Here is a 20,762-nt window from a genome sequence, read left to right as displayed (position 1 = left end):
ACATTGAGCAAGATGTACACTGGATAGCATTTTCAAACATGAGGACATCTTAGTATTGGGGATTGCACAGATAAACAGCCAAAAACAGTACAGTAAGTATTGCAATTAAACTCAATATAATCAATATAAGCTTGCAGATTGCATCATATCACTCATCTGGCTATCAGACTTGTAACACAAGCTGAGTTTACCTTAGATGTGTGTGAAGCCTAAGTGTTAGGGATCGACCGCTATTGATTTTTTTTAGAGCCGATACCGATAACCTGTGAACTTTTAGGCCGATAGCCGATAACTTAAACCGATATTCAGTGCATTTTAATTTTGGGGCATTTTAAAGCAGGGCCCTGTACACTGAGGACAAGCAGGACCCTGTACACTGAGGACAAGCAGGACCCTGTACACTGAGGACAAGCAGGACCCTGTACACTGAGGACAAGCAGGACCCTGTACACTGAGGACAAGCAGGACCCTGTACACTGAGGACAAGCTGGACCCTGTACACTGAGGACAAGCTGGACCCTGTACACTGAGGACAAGCTGGACCCTGTACACTGAAGACAAGCTGGACCCTGTACACTGAAGACAAGCAGGACCCTGTACACTGAGGACAAGCAGGACTCTGTACACTGAGGACAATCAAGGCTCTGTACACTGATGACAAGCAGGGCTCTATACGAGAGAGAGAGCAGGGTGGCGGGCGCACTGATCGGTGGCACAGTGAACTCCGGTGTGGTGCTGCTGCACTTAGACGTGAGGCCACGTCACCCCCACGGTGACGTGACCTCACGTCTAAGCGCAGCAGCGCCACGCTGGAGTTCAAGGCGCATCTCCCAGGCAGCCACTGCGGTTCTCTTACTGGGCTGCTGTGGCTGTGTGGGAGATGCAAAAAATCAGCCAGTAGCACTGTTCTCCAGGCCCGGGTGTCGCGGGCAAGACGCATTATCGGCATTATCAGCAAGGTTAGATGCCAATACTGATAACGAACAAAATCGTGAATATCTGTCGATAATATTGGCCAATCCAATAATAGGTCGATCCCTAGTAAGTGTATGTTCATGTGGCATATAACTGCTTGGTTTTTTACACTGTTTTGAAACTGTTACAACTTCCACGCCAAATCCCACATAGTGTCACTGTCTAAAACCTGTTCTTTTAGACTTAAAGGGGTACTCCGGTAGAATTTTTTTTTTTTAAATCAACTGGTGCCAGAAAGTTAAACAGATTTGTAAATTACTTCTATTTAAAAATCTTAATCCTTCCTGTACTTATCATCTGCTGTATGCTCCACAGGAAGTTGTATTTCTTTCCAGAATTCTTTTCAGTCTGACCACAGTGCCCTCTGCTGACTTCTCTGTCCATGTCAGGAATTGTCCAGAGTAGAAAAAAAAATCCCCATAACAAACCTCTCCTGCTCTGGACAATTCCTGATACGGATAGAGGTGTCAGCAGCGAGCACTGTGGTCAGACAGAAAAAAAACTCCAAAAAGAAAAGAACTTCCTCTTGAGCATACAGCAGCTGATAAGTACTGGAAGGATTAAGATCTTTAAATAGAAGTAATTTACAAATATGTTTAACTTTGTGGCACCAGTTGATTTGAAAAAAAAAAAAAAAAAAAAGTTTTTTTCCACCTGAATACTCCTTTAAGTGTAACACAGGAAACTGTGTTAAAAAGTGTGTGATTTGTCACTCCTTTCTCAGAGGTTTACACTCTAAGCTCCTTTCAAAGTTAGTTTGAGCTTCAGGGCTCCCCCCCCCCCCCCCCCCCAAACTGCCCACTGCTCAGTAAAATCTTTGGTGCAGAACTTCAAATTGTTTCTGTGCCAGACAAGATTTGGAGGAAGAAATCAGCTGGCATAAGAGATTTGTGACAGCAGCAGATGTGTAACCTTGGCAAAACAGTACTGTACCGCCAGCACTAAGCGACCAGAGAATTGTTCTGAGGAATTTCAAAAAATCAGATCTGTGACATATCAGCCAATAATCCGTATTTTTTTCTTTTAGTCTAAGAAAAGAGGTCTGAGTGTCGATGAAAAAAGAACAAAGATGATGGAAATATTTTTCGAAACTGTAAGTTTTTATAGCATTCAGGTCATGTTTACACATGGAGAGAGATTTATTAAATGGGTTCACTGGTGCCAGAAAGATTTGTAAATTACTTCTATTTAAAAATCTTAATCCTTCCAGTACTTATCAGCTGCTGTATAATATAGAGGAAGTTAATTTCTTTTTGAATTTCCTTTCTATCTGTCCACAGTGCTCTCTGCTGACACCTCTGTCCATTTCAGGAACTGTCCAGAGCAGAAACAATTCCCCATAGCAAACCTCTCCTGCTCTGGACAGTTCCTGACATGAACAGAGGTGTCAGCAGAGAGCACCGTGGACAGACAGAAAAAAAATTCAAAAAGGAAAGAACTTTCTCTGTATTATACAGCAGCTGATAAGCACTGGAAGGGTTAAGATTTTTAAATAGAAGTAATTTACAAATCTGTTTAACTTTTTTATTTTTTTTACAGCAGAGAACCCCTTTAACCCCTTAAGGACCCAGCCCATTTATACCTTAAGGACCCGGCCATTTTTTTGCACATCTGACCATCTGATTCCGAGATAGTTTTTCCGTGATATATTCTACTTTACGTTAGTGGTAAATTTTTGCCGATGCTTGAATCATTTCTTGGTGAAAAATTCCAAAATTTGATGAAAAAATTTAAAATGTAGCATTTTTCTAACTTTGAAGCTCTCTGCTTGTAAGGAAAACAGACATTCCAAATAAATAATATTTTGATTCACATGTCTACTTTATATTTTCATCATAAAGTTGACATGTTTTTACTTTTGGAAGAAATCAGAGGGCTTCAAAGTTCAGCAGCAATTTTCCAATTTTTCACAAAATTTTCAAAATCGGAATTTTTCAGGGATCAGTTCAGTTTTGAAGTGGATTTGAAGGGCTTTCTTATTAAAAATACCCCATAAATGACCCCATTATAAAAACTGCACCATCAAAGTATTCAAAATGACATTCAGAAAGTTTGTTAACCCTTTAAGTATTTCACAGGAATAGCAGCAAAGTGAAGGAGAAAATTTAAAATCTTATTTTTACACTCGCATGTTCTTGTAGACCCAGTTTTTGAATTTTTACAAGGGGTAATAGAAGAAAAAGCCCCTCAAAATTTGTAACCCAATTTCTCTCGAGTAAGGAAATACCTCATGTGTATGTCAATGTTCGGCGGGCGCAGTAGAGGGCTCAGAAGGGAAGGAGCGACAATGGGATTTTGGAGAGTGAATTTTGCTGAAATGGTTTTTAAGGGGCATGTCACATTTAGGAACCCCCTATGGTGCCAGAACAGCAGAAAACACCCACATGGCATACCATTTTGGAAACTACACCCCTCAAGGCACGTAACAAGGGGTCCAGTGAGCCTTAACACCCCACAGGTGTTTGATGACTTTTTGTGAAAGTCTGATGTGTAAATGAAAAAAAAAATTTTTTCCATTAAAATGCAGTTTTTCCCCAAATTTTACATTTTTACAAGGGGTAATAGGAAGAAAATGACCCCCAAAATTTGTAACCCCATTTCTTCTGAGTATGGAAATACCCCATGTGTGGACGTCAAGTGCTCTGCTGGCGCACTACAATGCTCAGAAGTGGAGGAGCGCCATTGAGCTTTTTGAAAGAGAATTTGTATGGAATGGAAATCGGGGGCCATGTTAGTTTACAAAGCCCCCCGTGGTGCCAGAACAGTGGACCCCCCCCCCCCCACATGTGACCCCATTTTGGAAACTACATCCCTCACAGAATTTAATAAGGGGTGCAGTGAGTATTTACACCCCACTGGCGTTTGACAGATCTTTGGAACATTGGGCTCTGCAAATGAAAAATTTAAATTTTCATGGATCACTTTTCCAAAAATCTGTCAGACACCTGTGGGGCCTAAATGCTCATTGTACCCCTTATTACATTCTGTGAGGGGTGTCGTTTCCAATATGGGGTCACATGTGGGGGGGGGGGGGGTCCATTGTTCTGGCCCTATGGGGCCTTCAATTCCGGACAAATTGTCTCTTCAAAATCCCAATGGCGCTCCTTCTCTTCTGAGCATTGTAGTTCACCCGCAGAGCACTTTACATCCACATATGGGGTATTTTCTTACTCAGAAGAAATGGGGTTACACATTTTCCTATTTTCCCTTGTGAAAATGAAAAATTTAGGGTAACACCAGCATTTTAGTGAATTTTTATTTTTTTTCATTTTCACGTTCAACTTTAATGAAAATTCGTCAAACACCTGTGGGGTGTTAAGGCTCACTATACCCCTTGTTACTGTAAAATCAGCCACCCCTGTGCAAATCACCAATTTAGGCCTCAAATGTACATGGTGCGCTCTCACTCCTGAGCCTTGTTGTGTGTCCGCAGAGCATTTTACGCATACATATGGGGTATTTCCGTACTCAGGAGAAATTGCGTTACAAATTTGTAATTTTTTTTTTGCTTTTACCGCTTGTGAAAATAAAAAGTATGGGGCAACACCAGCATGTTAGTGTAAAAAAAATGTAATTTTTTTTACCCTAACAGGCTGGTGTAGCCCCCAACTTTTCCTTTTCATAAGGGGTTAAAGGAGAAAAAGCCCCCCAAAATTTGTAGTGCAATTTCTCCCGAGTACGGAAACACCCCATATGTGGCCCTAAACTGTTTCCTTGAAATACGACAGGGCTCCGGAGTGAGAGAGAGCCATGCGCATTTGAGGACTAAATTAGGGATTGCATAGGGGTGGACACAGGGGTATTCTATGCCAGTGATTCCCAAACGGGGTGCCTCCAGCTGTTTCTAAACTCCCAGCATTCCTGGACAGTCAGTGGCTGTCCGGAAATGCTGAGAGTTGTTGTTTTGCAACAGCTGGAGGCTCTGTTTTGGAAACACTGCCGTACAATACGTTTTTCATTTTTATTGGGGGGGGGGGGGGAGGACGGTGTAAGGGGGTGTATATGTAGTGTTTTACCCTTTATTATGTGTTAGTGTAGTGTAGTGTAGAGTTTTTAGGGTACATTCACACTGGCGGGCATTTACGGTGAGTTTCGCGCTAGGAGTTTTGCGCTGCGGTGAAAAATTTGCCGCAGCCCAAACTTGAAGCAGAAAGCTTATTGTAAACCTGCCCGTGTGAATGTACCCTTTGAATGTAACCGTGCATGCTGGGAGTTGTACTTTTGCAACAGCTGGAGGCACACTGGTTGGAAAACCTTCAGTTATCTAACTCAGTATTTTCCAACCAGTGTGCCTCCAGCTGTTGCAAAACTTCAACCCTCAGCATGTACTGATCGCCGAAGGGCATGCTGGGAGATGTAATTATGCAACAGCTAGAGGTACTCAACTACAACTCCCAGCATGCTGAGACAGCTGTTTGGGCATGCTGAGAGTTGTAGTTTTGCAACATCTGGAGAGCTACAGTTAGAGACCACTGAACAGTGATCTCTAAACTGTGGAGCTCCAGATGTTGCAAAACTACAAATCCCAGCATGCCCAGACAGCAAACTGCTATGTGGGCATGCTAGGAGTTGTAGTTTTGCAAGATCTAGAGGGCCACAGTTGGATCACTGTACAGTGATCTCTAAACTGTGACCCTCCAGCTGTTGAAAAATTACAACTCCCAGCATGCCCAAACAGCTGTCTGGGCATGCTGGGAGTTGTAGTTTTGCAACATCTGGAGGGCAACAGTATAGAGACCACTATATATATGGTCTCAGACTGTAGCCCTCCAGATGTTGCTAGGCAACTCACCGGCCTCCGTAGGATCCAGGGAGTCGCATCGCCATCCTCTTCTTCCACCAATCCCCGTCCCGATCGTAGGCCGCAGCCGTCGCCGATGGGTAAGCAGACTTCGGCGCCCGGTCCTCCGTCGTTTCCCCGTCCTGCCCCGCCTATTGTGGGTGGGCAGATCGGGGAAAACGAAAGTTAACCCCCCCGATCTGCTATTGGTGGTCACGTCTAGACCACCAATAGCAGGGATAGGAGGGGTGGCATCCCTGCCACCTCACTCCTATCCCTTCAGGGGGATCGTAGTTGTCTTGGACAATCCCCCTTATATTCCTGGGTCACCGGGTCACCATAGACTCGTAATGACCCGGAATCAGCGCAAATCGCAAGTGTGAATTCACTTGCGATTTGCGCTGATCGCTGACATGGGGGGGGGTCTGACGACCCCCATGGGCATTTGCACGGAATGCCTGCTGATCGATATCAGCATTCACCCTGGTCCGTACCCCGCCTGGTGCGCGGCAGGGACCGAAATTCCCACGGGCGTACAGGTACGCCCTGGGTCCTTAAGTACCAGGGACCAAAGGCGTACCTGTACGCCCTGGGTCCCTATGTGGTTAAGCTGCTTTAGGCTTTGTCCAGACTGCTGAAATTTAGCCGCTGGAATCTCCCTTGCAACAGAGTCACATTGTTATCAATATAATTCTGCTCCTCTGTACAGACTGCAGAATTCTGCCAGGGAAACAGGCATCCGCCCAAACAATGAACATGTTAATTCTCTGGACAGAATTCTTCCGGACTGCATTGCCGTCTCCAGACAAAATCTCTGCTCATAATATCTCTGGGTAGAGATTCAGCAATATGAGCGATGCCCTATAGTAAGATTCACTTTGTTGCCCATATAAATCTATCACATCTATCACAGCTTTTATATTACCAGAGCAATATGAGAAATGAAAGATGAGCTGGCAAAAAAAGTGAATATAGCCTTGTGCTGATGATTAGAAGATGGAGAGGCTGCAATTTGGCCTTAACATCTGAACCCTTGGTGCAGTCTGCGTCTTAGTCTTGGTTCACATCACGATGCACAGATGTGATTTTGAAAGCTCAAATTGGCTGACATTAACTTCTATGGAGCTGCGGACCCGATTGTAGTCAGCTATTGACTGCCACGATTTCAGTCCGTGTCAAAAATTGGGATGCCCTGAGAAAATGACCAGATCGTAGTCACTAGCTGACTATGATCGGGTCCACAGCCCCATAAAATTTAATGGGTCCATACCTGTCTGTGCGCAGATACGATTTCGGATGCACAAATCGGCTGAAATCATATCAGTGCATGGGAGGTTCAAATCGTGATGTGAACCCAGCCTAAGTAGACTCCATGGGGGAGATTTATCAAAACCTGTCCATAGTAAAAGTTGCTGAGTTGCCCATAGCGACCAATCAGATTGCTTCTCTCATTTATAAAGAGATCTGTGAAAAATCAAAGAAGCAAGCTGATTGGTTGCTATGGGCAACTCAGGAACTTTTCCTCTGGGCAGGTTTTGATAAATCTCCCCCATATGCCTCCTTGTAACATCATCTGCCTCAATATTCTCCCCTTCAGGGTATCACCACACATGCAAAAAAAAAAAAAAAAAAACATTGTATAACAGACCACTCATCCATATGCTGCAGAAAAAAATATATATGCACAATTTATGCACAGAAATTTACATGCACTTACAGCATGTACACGGCATGTCAATTCATGTTGCAGAAACACTGCAGACTTATAGATTTTCAAAATTGACTTCAATATGGAAGTGAAAATTGTCAGTGTTTCCTATTTTGCTGCAGATCCAGATCTGCTCTCTGTGCAGGTTTGGAACACAAATGTGGCAGTGATTTTGATGTGCTTGGGACAAATTAATCAAATGTCATATGGCACTTGATACATTTGTGGCTTGGCAAAATGGCCAAATCATGCTGCCAGTATAGATGTTTTTGTAGGGCTGATAGGAGTTAGTCTGTGTTTGTGTGTAAAAAAAAAAAAAAGGCCATATGGAACGATATAGCGACTTTAAAAAAATAAAAATAAAATCGCAATTAATGAATCACTAACTACTGTAAAAAAAATGTTCTAAAGCAGTTCATAATGTGGTTATGATTCTGAAATGCTCTACATTAAAAGATGCAGAAAAGTCTCACAAAGGCTATTTATGAGAACAATTTTGACTAAAAAAACAGGGTAAACAGTTTGATGAATTCCCCCCAATGTGGAGAGTTTGGTGCAAATTTTCCTCTGTGGGTTTCACAAAAAATTCTTAGCATTTTCAAGTGTGGCCATACCCATAATCATTAGTGAGCCAGCATGTGTACAATGCTTATAAACCAAGATAAACTTTAAGAAAGTGTGTTGTTTGGCGCTAAATCTTCTCATTTTGCTTATCTAATAGAAAGATGTATTCCAACTAAAGGATCTGGAGAAAATTGCCCCAAAGCAGAAGGGAATAAGTAAGTTACTGTCCCAACTGTCTGTTTTTATCACTTGCAATAATATTTTATTGTTTTCTATATTCTGTTTTTTTCTGTTCCATCATTTTAAAGGGAACCAGTAAATCAGTATAACAGCTAAACAGGGTTCAGCAAACTGGATCCAGGTAATTGTCTTCTTTATTGAACAGTTTTAAAAAAAAATCGTTCACACGACATGTAGATGGACACTGCAGTCCTGATGTGTTTTGGTCCACAGACCAAGGATGGACTCCCCTGCGTCTATTTTCATGTTGCGTGGACGGTGTTTTAAACCTGTTTAATAACAAGTTTAAATATTTAAGGCCAACCTTACTTTTTTTAGAAGTCACTACAGCGCTGTTTCCATTACTTTGGAAGTCAGTGCTACACCACTTGCCCCACTATGACAGCACCACACTCCACTCCCTAGCAGTCACACCAGCACCCACAATGAAAACAAACATGACTGACTGAGCATAATGATTTCTTATGTTTACAAGAAGGATCTCCTTAAATGTCAGACATGATGATGCATGCTCTGAATATGGAGATGTTATGATCTAAACAAGGTGTAGCAGTAGAGTAAAACATACAAAACACATTTTTATTTGTGTCATGCAAATATCTATTCATCCTCTCTGTTTGTACACTATATAGAAACCACCCATATTGATGACAAGATTGTGATACTTTTGCAAATTATGATTCATGAACATAATATAGCAGAAGCATGGTAACATTGTGAAGGAACTGTAAAACTTAAACCTAGTTTTACAGTGCACATTCTGAGACCTAGCTACTGAAGAGGCCACACTTTTACATACACTTAAAGCATTACTGTAAAGTTAAAAAAAAAACAAAAAAAACTTATGACATTACACAGACATGAAAGGTTTTGATCAGTCAGGTCTGGGTGTTTAGATTCCATCTATTTTCCAGAGAAGAACCAGGAGAAGTGCTCTACTAAGCACCTCACTCCAAGGCTTGCTGCTCTACTGTCTTGTTGCACAAGATGGCATCTGTTGTAGGTCTGTGGAGCCCATCATATGCAACAAAATGGGCAGCCAAGTTTTTCTCCCAGCTCTATCTAGGAATTGGTGGGATTCTTCACACCCAGACCCGACCAATCCAAACATTTGATGTCTGTTACATGTCAAAAGTTTTTTCTAAAGTAACAGTAAATCTTTACATTTCATAGAATAAACATTTCTTTTTGCTAAGTCAACTAGGATATTTTTGATACCGCTATATTTCTGCTGTAATTTACCATATCAGACATTCAGTGAGTCAGAACTTATCATGTTGAAAGTTGATTGTGTCTCTAAAGATGATATCAAGGATGTAATTATCCCAGATATTCTCATGGTAGCAGAACTGGACTTCACTTATCCCTGCCCTGGTCCTAACAGTGGCTTAAAGTAGTCAGATACCCCGCAGCACAGGAAGGGCAAATTGTATAACAATTATACATTCACAAGAACAAATATATGAAAGCATATCAATACAAGCAAGTAACGAACAACAAGAATAGAAACTCAAACGGAATGACAATGGAGCAGATAATAGTACAAAGAAATTAAAATGAAGGAAGAAGAGTATTGAAGCAGATTGCTAAAGAACGGGAACAAACTGCAAAAACATTTCTTAAACTATCTTTCCCTAAATCTTTCCTTAGATTTGAACCTGAATTCCTAATCAGGAGAAATGCAACAAATCAAACTTGAAAAAAAATCACACGTAAGGAAGCAAAGGATGAACCAAAATTGACTGATTTAATAGGAACAAACTAGAACAAGGCATCATACTTTTAATAGCCAGACCTATTCAAAGAGGGGCTTGCTTATCCAGAACTAATCCTAAACTAAGCAGTCAAGACTAAATGATCCAGATTGGTATGTTAACACGTAAGGAGCTAGCAACAGATTTCACTCAGTGGGTTTAGCTGTTTGAAATCCACTGCTAATTCCCAGAAGACCTGCGAGTTCTACATTGCATGGGCCGGGTGCAGAGTGCCTGGCCCACGGAGTGTAAGGAGTTAGGTATGATACATATCATTACTGCTTGCCTCGGTCGGCCGTACTGTAAACAGCAGTGCATAGCTGTATAGGTACTAGATTTGGAGTCGATTGGGGACACTGCTCTTTTTTTTTTATTTTATTTTTTTTAAGAAAAAAAAATAGTGTGGGGTTCCCCCTTCTATTCCATAACCAGCCAGGTAAAAAAAAAAAAACACACAAAAACTGTAGCAGGCTGGTTTTAACTGGTTGGAAAGCATAATTTATTATTTATTATTTTTTCTGGTATCAGGCTCTTCCCAGTACATCTGTCGATGTGGCTACTGAGGCAATAATGGGCTAGCGCTAAGCCTCGGCGTAGTAATGGATTTAGTCTATCAAACGGCTTCATTACTTAGCCTAAAAAGTGATATAAATAAAAAACACACCAATTAATTTTTTTTTATTGAAATAAAAACACTCCCACACCCCTTGTTGCCCCAAAAACAAAAAAACAATGGTCATGGATGTAGCCAGTTGAATTCCGAAGTCGTCCCCTGCATGCGGGAATCTAACAATCAAAAAAAAAAAGTGTTAGCTGCTGGGATAGCATCAAATCTGCAGCATTAAAGCCGCAATTTCACATATGCAGCAAACATGGTAGGTGTGAATATACTCTAAGGATACGTTCACACGTACGCAGATTTGATGCGCAGGATTTGATGCGCTGGATTTTCTGCTGCAGATTTCAATGTAAACTAAATGACTGGGCACAGCTTCTTTTCTGCAATTACAAATCCTGCGCAGGATCCTGTGCTTGTAAACGCACCCTAAAGGAGTTTCCTAACTTGCAAAGTTATTACCTTTTCACAGGCAATTCTGAATACTTTCTTTATAGTTTATTTTTTTTTTAAATCACTTTATTTATCCTTTATTAAAAGTTTTCAGATACATAAATCTGCACAGCAACACATTTTCAAAGGTGACCTTTCAATTATAGACCTGTCTAACCAGTTTTCAATGCTGTCTAAAATAGCCCCTGACCTACCACCCAAATTCACACACCTAGTCTGAGCTAACAGTTAAAACAAGCTGAAACAAAGTGAATCTGAAGAATAGTATCCAGCCATTTTTTTGTCAAATTTCTATATGCATACAAATATGTCACTCTTTTGCCATCATAGCAAATCATCATCACAGGAAAGGGGATAATTATCTGATTGCTTGGGGTCCGACCACTGGGGCCAATGCAATCTTGAGAATGACTGTTATAATAGAGTAGTCGAACGTGCATGCGTGCCACCACTCAATTTAGTCTCTCTGTAAGCTGCCAAAGATAGCTAAGTACAGCATTTGGCTGTCTCTGCAGCTACCATAGAAAAAGAATCTAGTGAACGGCATACATGTGTGATCCACTGCTCCATTTTAGTGGAAAACTCTGGTCCCTGTTCTCGGGATAGTGGGGACTCTAGCGGTCATATAGTTTTCTGCAATATCAGTAATACCTCACACAACTTGTCAGGTGTTGGCCTGTTTTTGGAAGAATGAAATGTAATTTCACGTTTTCCCAGAGGTGCACCAAAAACTGGATGAGAATTTTTTTTTTATTGCAAAAGAAGGTCCGACTCTCGAGGAGTAGTGCAAAATAGCTTTATTTCATATAACAGTAGCTTAAAAAAAAAAAGGGAACGACCTAAAAACATAACTGACGCGTTTCGGACATGAAGTCCTTATTCATCGTCATGTTAATGCAAATGAAATGCATATATACCCCACATTAATACGTTAATACACACCCAGAAACATGTGATGCCAATTAAAAAAAGGATTCACATCCTTGTTTTAATTAGTGTCACATGTTTGTGTGTGTTTTTGTATTGATGTGGGATATATATGTGTTACATTTGATTAAAGAAGTACTCCAGGATCTGAAAACTTATCCCCTATCCTAAGAATAGGGGATAAGTGTCAGATCATGAGGGGTTCAACTGCTGGGACCCCCAAGCAAACCCCCCCCCCTCCCCGCAATCACCCTTACGGGGCTCTGTCTGTCTGCAGAAAGGGATGTGTCGACCACCGCATGAAGCGGCAGCTGACAGGCCCCCTCAATGCAGCACTATGGCAGAGCCAGAGATTGCAGAATGCAGTGCTCCAGCTCTCCCGTAGCGTTGAATTGAGGGGATGTGTCAGCCGCCGCTTCGTGTGGTGGTTGACATGCTCCCTTTGTGCGGACTGCCGGGAGATCCTTAGGATAGGGGATAAGTTTTCAGGTCCTGGAGTTCTCCTTTAACATGTTTTATGACTATGAATAAGGACTTTTTTTTTATTTATTTTTTTTATACTGTTTCAGCCCAAACATTACAATATAGATATAATATATGTACTATATATCTGTTCATCTGTTGCCTAATAGAATAATAATTTGTGACAGCTTCCATGTCGGTGAAGGATGTCCTGCAAAGTCTGGTGGATGATGGAATGGTAGATTCAGAGCGCATCGGAACTTCCAATTATTTTTGGGCCTTTCCCAGCAAGGCTCTCCATGCACGAAAACGAAAACTGGAGACATTAGAAAGCCAGGTAATTCTACGTTAGGGTATCTGCTGTACAGTATGTTGTATTGTGTTGTTCCACATTTATTATATATTTAAAAGTTATTGTTTGTTTAGTCAAGTTCTTACTGCAAGCACTGGTACATAATTGTTATGTTCCCAAATTAAAGGAAAACTGACAGCATACTAATCTGAATATAGAGGTAGACACTGCAGGTGACCCTATTTCTAACGCTTTTTACCAGGTGAAAATTGGTGCAGCCGTTCCGGAGATATTCATCATGTTGCTAATATGGTAATTTCTTTTTAACTGCAATGGAAGTGGGCTGCTGCTGTATGTGCAATGCTTCTCCCGCCCACTCTGGCTGATAACAACTCCACTTCTGCTAACTCCACCATCTTCATGTACATGCTGAGGAACAGGGAAGAATATTTATGGTGGGCGCAGCATTATCGGAGGAAGGGGGCATTGTTATCAGCCAGAGTGGGCAGAGAAAAGCATTAAAGGGGTATTCCAGGCCAAAACTTTTTTTTATATATCAACTGGCTCCAGAAAGTAAAACAGATTTGTAAATTACTTCTATTAAAAAATCTTAATCCTTCCAATAGTTATTAGCTTCTGAAGTTGAGTTGTTGTTTTCTGTCTAACTGCTCTCTGATGACTCACGTCCCGGGAGCTGTGCAGTTCCTATGGGGATATTCTCCCATCATGCACAGCTCCCGGGACGTGACATAATCATTGAGCAGTTAGACAGAAAACTTCAGAAGCCAATAACTATTGGAAGGATTAAGATTTTTTAATAGAAGTCATTTACAAATCTGTTCAACTTTCCGGAGCCAGTTGATATATATAAAAAAAGGTTTTGCCTGGAATACCCCTTTAAACATACAGCAGCAGCCGCCTCCAGTGCAGTTAAGAAGAAATATCCATACTAGCCACAATATGAATATCTCCTAAATGGCTGCACTGATTTTTACCCAAAAAGAAGCATTAGCAATGTGGTCCCCGGCACTACTACTGTCTACTGCCACTATCTGTATATTCAGGTTTGTGCAGGTGACCTTGCTGTCAGTTTCCCTTAAAATTTTTTATTTTTTTTTCGAATTCAAAAAAACCTTTTATTAAGTATATAACACAGAAAGGGTACAAAGAGCACATAATGCAAGGCAATAAAATAGCCAAAGTGACCGTGTGGGTCCATATATCAATACAATGCTCAGAACGATAAGAACCTGAATTAAAATGAAAGACAAACCCAGGAAAAAGGGTAAATGAGAGACAAAGGAAGGGTACGTAGGTAAAGTGAGGGAGAAGTCAGGGAGAAGGTGCACACGAGGGAAGCAGCAGGGAGAATAAAGAAGAAGCTCATGAGAGCAGGGATGAGAGGAAGAGTAGAACAGCAGGCGAAAACAGAAAGGACGGGGCAGAGGGGTAAGAAGACTGAGGGGGCGGGGGGGGGGGGTGGGAAGAAACAGAGTACAGGGGATTAGAGTGGAAGAGAGGGGAGGGGGAGGGGAGGGCAAGGAAGAGAAGGAGGAAGAAAAGAAAAGCTACGTGTTAACCACCCCAGGGGTGGGAAATTCTGAGTGGAAAGCATCCGAGGAGCAAAAGCTGGACCAGGGCAGCCAGGTAAAGGTGTAATGTGTCAGATCAGAGAGGGAAACAGCCAGGAGTTCCTCCATCCGTTGGGTTGAGGCTACTTCCGCAACCCACTCCCCCATGGAGGGGGCCTCCGAGGAGCGCCAGTGTTGAGGAATGACTATCTTAGCTGCTTGTAAGAGGTGGCGCAAAAGAGAACGTCTATATTTAGAGGCGGCCATGGGAAGCATAAACAGCAGGACAGCACCCGGTTCACGAGGGATGTTCATATCCGTCACTTTTTGTAGAATGGAAAAGGCTGAGCTCCAAAAAGACGATAGGGTTGGGTAGCTCCACCAAATAAGGGTCATCGTGCCCTCGGCAGCACCACACCTCCAACACGAAGCAGGGACCAGTGACTAAACTCATTGAGTCTGGACATTAAGGTCGGGAGAGATATCACTGGGTTAGTAACATAAACCAGGTGGTCATCTGCAAAGGCCACATATTTATATTCATGGTCACCGACCGTGAGGCTACGAATGTTGGGGTCAGCACATATGGAGGGGAGGAGGTGTTCCATTACCAGCACGTACAGTAAGGGAGAGAGGGGGCAGCCCTGCCTGGTTCCATTTTGGATGCTAAAGGGGGAGGACAGGGAGCCATTAATTTTCAGGCGTGCGGATGGAGAATTGTATAACTCCAGGATTTTGGTGGTGAAGAAAGGACCCAGGCCAATGTGTTGGAGGGTTTGTGCAAGGGAGGACCAGGACACGCGGTCGAAAGCCTTTTCAGCATCTAAAGAAAGGACCAGGAGAGGGATCTGTTGTAAACGGGCATGGTGGATGAGATCTAAGGTCCTGAGCGTGTTGTACCTGGCTTCCCTCCCCGGCACAAAGCCTACTTGATCCAAGTGGATGAGGGAAGGAAGGACAGTGTTGAGGCGATTAGCTAGAAGTGTGGAGTATATTTTCAGATCCACGTTCAATAGGGATATGGGACGGTAGCTGCTGCAGACACGTGGGTCCTTACCTGGTTTGGGGATGACAACTATATGTGCTAAGGTGGATTCTGATGGCAAAGGGGAGGAGTGGGAAATGGTGTTGAAAGCGGAGAGCATGAGAGGGGAAAGAGAAGGTTCTAGGGTTTTATAGAACCGGGCCATATAGCGATCAGGGCCCGGACTTTTGCCACCCGGAAGGTCCTTGATCACCCGAGACAATTCCTGAGCTGAGAACGGGGCCTCCAGTTGGTCAATCTGATCTGAAGAGAGGGATGGGAGGAGGGGAGGAAGGGTGGGACGCAGGGGTAGACTGAAGATTGTAGAGTTCTGAGAAGAAAGTGTGAAACTCAGAGAATATCAGGGGTGGTGTGAACATGCGACCACTCTTGTTGCCAAACTCGTAGAATTTACTACTGCCAACCTGCAGAAGGCGGCCCCAGGAGGCTTCAAGAAGACTCCTCACTTCCAATCTGGCAAGTTCAAGGTCCCGGAGGATTTGGGATGAGAGGGATCGCTTGTGGGCCAGTTCGAGGGAGGCAACTTTGGAAACAGCAGAGCGCAGGTCAAGGGCCTTCTGGCGTTTAAGGCGAGCGCCATGTCGCATGAGCACTCCCCTGAGGACGCATTTGAGGGCTTCCCAATGAACCGGGGAGGGAGTGGGGTCGGTCACATGGTCAGTAACAAAGTCGGCCACAGTCTGGGAGAAATCAGCGGCACACGCAGTATCTAGGAGCAAGGATTCATTCAACCTCCAAGACCATGCAGAACGGGTCAAAGTGGGAACGTGAAGAGAGAAATTCACGGGTGCGTGATCAGACCACAGAATGTGACCAACCGAGGCTGAGGACAACCAAGGTACGGAACTATGTTGAACCAGGATCAGGTCAATGCGGCTATAAGAGGCATGAGGGGGCAATAAAAACTATAGTCCCTGTCAGAAGGATGCAGAAACTATAAAATCGACTTGTCCTTGATTAGGGGCGTAAGAATTAATGATGGTAAATTCCCGACCCCCTAGCGTAAGTGTCAGAATGAGATAGCGAGCAGCTGGGTCCGCCGTTACCGAGAGGACCTGGTGAGCTAGAGATTTGTGTAGGGCAATAGCCACCCCCTTGGAGCGGGAATCAGGATTATCAGCACGGAACCAGAGGGGGTAGAATTTATTCTGTGGGGAAGGGGTGTGTCCTACCTTGAAATGCGTCTCCTGAAAGCAAAGAATGTGTGTCTTAAGTCTGTCGAAGGGATGAAGAATCTGGGCTCGTTTGGAGGGGGTATTCAGGCCTTGGCGTTGAAGGAGGCGACATTGAGGTCCACAATGAAAGGGTGAGGGTAAGAGGAGCTCTAGTACAAGGACCAGGGGAAACACCAAGGAGAGAGCGAGGGAAGAGAAGCAGAGAAGAAAGAAAGATAGGGCGGGGGAAAAGTTGAAGAGGGGGAAAAAGCTAGGAGAGAGAGGAAGGGGGGGGGGGGGGGGAAGGGGCAGAGGAGGGAGGGAAAAACCAAACAGACTAAAACAACAAACAAAGAAAGCTAGGGGAGATGGGGACAGGAAGAGATAGAAAAAAATAACAATAAACAGTCTAAGCAGGCTGTACTGCCGCAGCAGATACTAAGGCGGACAAGAGTCCAACAAGGGGGAGCACACCAGGGCACACCCTGGGGGATGCTCTAAACTACTTGGGGAGAGTGGAAGACAGGCAATTGGGAAGAGAGCTCCCGGAACATGATAAAGAGAAGATGGAGAGGTGTATATTAGGCATCATAGGGAGTACGGAACAGGTTTGAGTATGAGAAACCGTAAAGAGAGGCAGGTCAGAAAAAGAGGGGGGGGAGGGGAAGGGAGGCAAGGGGACACAGCAACAACTGAGAGATCTGCATACCTGTGGAGCAACAGAGAAACAAATAATGCAGTGAAGTCATGCAAAATCAATAACCGGCAGCAAGCCCCACGCCCCCTTCACACCCCCAGCACCCCAAACCAAGTCCACTATTAGTGCTAGCAAGTCAAAAACAACTGGGGAAGGATGCATTAGCAAATCAGGTAGCAGAAGAGGGTCCCGCTGAGGAGGAGGGAACGGATTCCCAGCGTGACACCAGTCGTTGGCGGCGGGCACTCCGTAGAGGGAGACCCTGTCGGGCAGATTTAGAGGGCTGGAAAGGAGTGTTGCAAGGGCCGTTTTGGTGCTGCCAAGGACAGAGAGGGCCAGTTCGGAAGGGTAACAGAAGGCATGTCCAGGTCAGGTAGGAAGCCAGGGAGATCATCAGGTGAGCAGAGGGTGACTGTGCGGCCGTTCCTCCGTACAATAAGGGCAAAGGGGAAGCCCCAACGGTAGGGAATGTCCCGAGCTCTGAGAATTTCAAGAACTGGTTTCAGTGCAGCCCTCTGGGCAAGTGTATGCCGAGATAAGTCGGGAAACAATTGGACCGGAACATCTTTGTATAGGATCTGGCGCCGAGAGCCTTCTTGATGGCATAAAAGTCAACTCTGCAAATGACATCTCTGGGGCGCTGGTCATCAGAGGAGGGAGGACAGAGAGCCTGTGGGCACGATCCAGTTCAATGTTGGCGCCCGGTGGACGATCCAGGAGGTCATTGAAGATAGATAGCAGGGCAGGCGTAAACTCCTCAGGGCCCACCATCTCTGGGAGGCTGCGTATTCAGTCTGTTGCGATTCTCCACATCGTCTAGGTGTTGCTGCAGAGTGAACCGTTGATCAGAATGCTGTTGAACCACTTTCTGTAGAGCCTGAAGACAAACGGATGTCGAGTCTTGTGCAGATGCCACTGTGCCCACTCTAGTGGATAATGCCGAGAATTCAGAGCGTAGGGATGCAAATTCTTGCTTACACTCCGCAACCATCGCTTAGCTAATGAAGAAAAGTCCTCTTTGATGGGCAAGAACAAAACCAGGGAGCGCAGGTCAGCAAGGGTCACCAGGCGGCCATCATGAGGCAGCAGAGGAGCCGCTGGTGTCAACGACACTGAAGGCAAGTTGGTGGAGCCAGAGGGACCCAGGGCAGGAGAGTGGAGTTGGAACACTGGCGGGGTGCCCATCAGGCTGGGGGGTCCTGCAGGAGTAGAGGGACGTGAGGAATGCACTTTGGGAGGGAGCAACGGAGCTGACGCCAGTTGGGGAGGGCCCCGGTGAGGCTGTGGAGCTGGCATCGGTGGGGAGGGGTGCACCCCGGAGGACCCAGTAGACCAGGAGGGAGATGAAGGTGGTGGGCCCTGGAGGCATCCTTGGGCAGGCACAGAGGCAGCATGCAGTGGGGTCCCATACCATGCCGGCGATGCGGAGGGGCCGGACCTCCCACATACTGCCTCACATTGGGGTGGCAGTCCAATTGAAGAGAATGGGGGGTCACTGTACTGGGCTGGACCCCCCTCCAGAAGAAGGTCCAGCATGGGGCCCTGAAGAAGAGCAGCAGAGCTCTGGTTATTGTCCTCCTTCTCAGGGGGGCTCATGATGTGGCCAAGCAGAAGCCAGGGCAGGAGAGGGAGCCTCAGATGTGAGGGCAGGATGTGGCATCTCGCTCACCTGGTGACTCATAGGTGAGTCAGAAGCTCTGGTGCCGAGGAGAGGAGGAGGCCGCAGGGGAGGCACTGAAGGGCCGCAAGACATCCGTGGAGTGAGGTAGGGAGAGGACAGGGTGGCACATGTACGTGGGTCCCGGAGCTCGCCAGAGACCCGCCATGAGAGCCCGGTGCTGCAGGTGATGTCTGGGGGGTTGGGGTCCATAGAGCTGGAGCAGCTGGCGGTAGGCTGGAGCTCACAGCAGGGGACGGAGCGGGTCCTGCTGTCATGGCCGCCGCCATGTGGGTCCGCAGCAGGGAGCCGCTGCGGGCGGGCTGAGAGCGTGTAAAATAAGTAGACAGGTCACGTTGGGGAGATGGGGGACCTGAGGAGGCCTTCTTCTTAGCTTTTTTGGCCGTCCTCCCCATAGATGTGTGCCAAAGAACTAGGGATAATCACAGTGCTGGCCGGGAGCTCTCAGACAGCACGTCCTCACAGCGCCATGGTCAGGCCACGCCCCCCTTTTAAATTGTTTTAATTAATTATTTACATTGTGATTTTTATTTTAATAATTTCAAGTAATTAATGGTGTGCAGAGGCCGAATGACAGGTTTGTGATTCCCATATAACTCCTATACTGTACATCATATCATGTAAACCTGTGTAGTAATGGGTGACTGGAACTACCTATGTAGTGAATGATTACAATGTGGAAACTCATTTTTAAAAAGTTGGGAATTTTATTTCACTTGTCATATTTCAAAATGTCTTGTGATGGGGCTATTTACTTCTAATAGAACATGTGGAAATTGTCTAGAAATCGAAGGCATACAACATGTTCCATGTGTTTTATAAGGTCATACAGTGTTACAGATGTTTACTAGTAGAGATGTGACACATGACACAAAATCTTGCAGGCAATACAATGATAGTTTGTGGCATTACCTATACATGTCTGCTTGTATCTACCAGCATGCAAGTTTTCTGACCAGTAGAGGGCAATCTATACCATTACATTTTTTTGTCTTGGCTACAGTCCGTTAAGCACTAATATCTTAAGAGGAAACTAAGTGAGTTAGTGGCAAGAGCTTTACCTTATATGGCATCTTTCTTGCAGATTATTTAAAGCTCTCTTTCACCTCTCTTTAAAATATTCATTATGTGTTCTTACAAGGATGTTTGTAAATATAAGACACTGTGACTCCTAGCAGAAAAGAAACTATTAGACTATCGTTTTGCAGTAAAAAAGAAAAATGTACTGAAAATGTTCACATTGTAGTTACCGTATTTATCGGATTATAACATGCATTTTTTAGGCTAAAATTTTTTGCCTAAAGTCTATCTGCGTGTTATACGCCGATAAGCCGCTGCAGTTCAATGATTTAAAGGGGGCGCTTTAAATCAATGACCTGCAGCGGCTTTTGCAGGTCCAGAGACCTGCCGTCGCTGCCCGCTTCTCTGCCCGCTTCTCTGCCCCTGCCTATCCTGGGGTCCAGAGACCACCGCTGCGCTGCCACTGCCCCATTGCCCCCCCCATTCCCGATTTTATAATGACCTGTTCCCGGGGTCCGCGCTGCTACTGGCTCCGGCGGTCTCCTGCGTTGTTGCAATGCACTGCGCAATGACGAGTGATGTCTTCAATGCAACGTCACAGTGACAGCTAAGGACGCCTCTGGAGCCAGAAGCAGCGTGGACCCCGGGAACAGGTTATTATAAAACCGGTGATGGGGGAGGTAATGGGGCAGCGGCGGCAGTCTCTGGATAGCCAGGGGGAGAGAAGAGGCAGCAGCAGGACTCTAGACCCCAGGAAAGGCAGGGGTAGAGAAGCGGGCAGCGACGGCTGCGCTTCTGCGGGGTCAGAAACAGTCTATCAGGGTTT

At 44.8% G+C, this 20,762-nt stretch overlaps 1 protein-coding gene across 3 annotated transcripts in view; it reads left to right on the top strand.

Annotated features, from left to right (window-relative positions):
- Window positions 1-20,762, top strand: part of MND1 (meiotic nuclear divisions 1) — a 110,665-nt gene that overhangs the window by 12,067 nt on the left and 77,836 nt on the right. For all 3 annotated transcript variants that reach the window (XM_056562557.1, XM_056562567.1, XM_056562550.1), the window contains exons 2-4: window positions 2,003-2,068; window positions 8,185-8,242; window positions 12,668-12,816. In XM_056562557.1, the coding sequence (XP_056418532.1) occupies window positions 2,003-2,068; window positions 8,185-8,242; window positions 12,668-12,816 (273 nt within the window). The remainder of the gene's footprint in view (window positions 1-2,002; window positions 2,069-8,184; window positions 8,243-12,667; window positions 12,817-20,762) is intronic.

Source organism: Hyla sarda, chromosome 1 (genome assembly GCF_029499605.1).
Source record: "Hyla sarda isolate aHylSar1 chromosome 1, aHylSar1.hap1, whole genome shotgun sequence".
Lineage (NCBI taxonomy): Eukaryota > Metazoa > Chordata > Amphibia > Anura > Hylidae > Hyla > Hyla sarda.
Note: the sequence above shows the minus strand (reverse complement) of the source record. Positions and strands in the feature narration are given on the sequence as shown.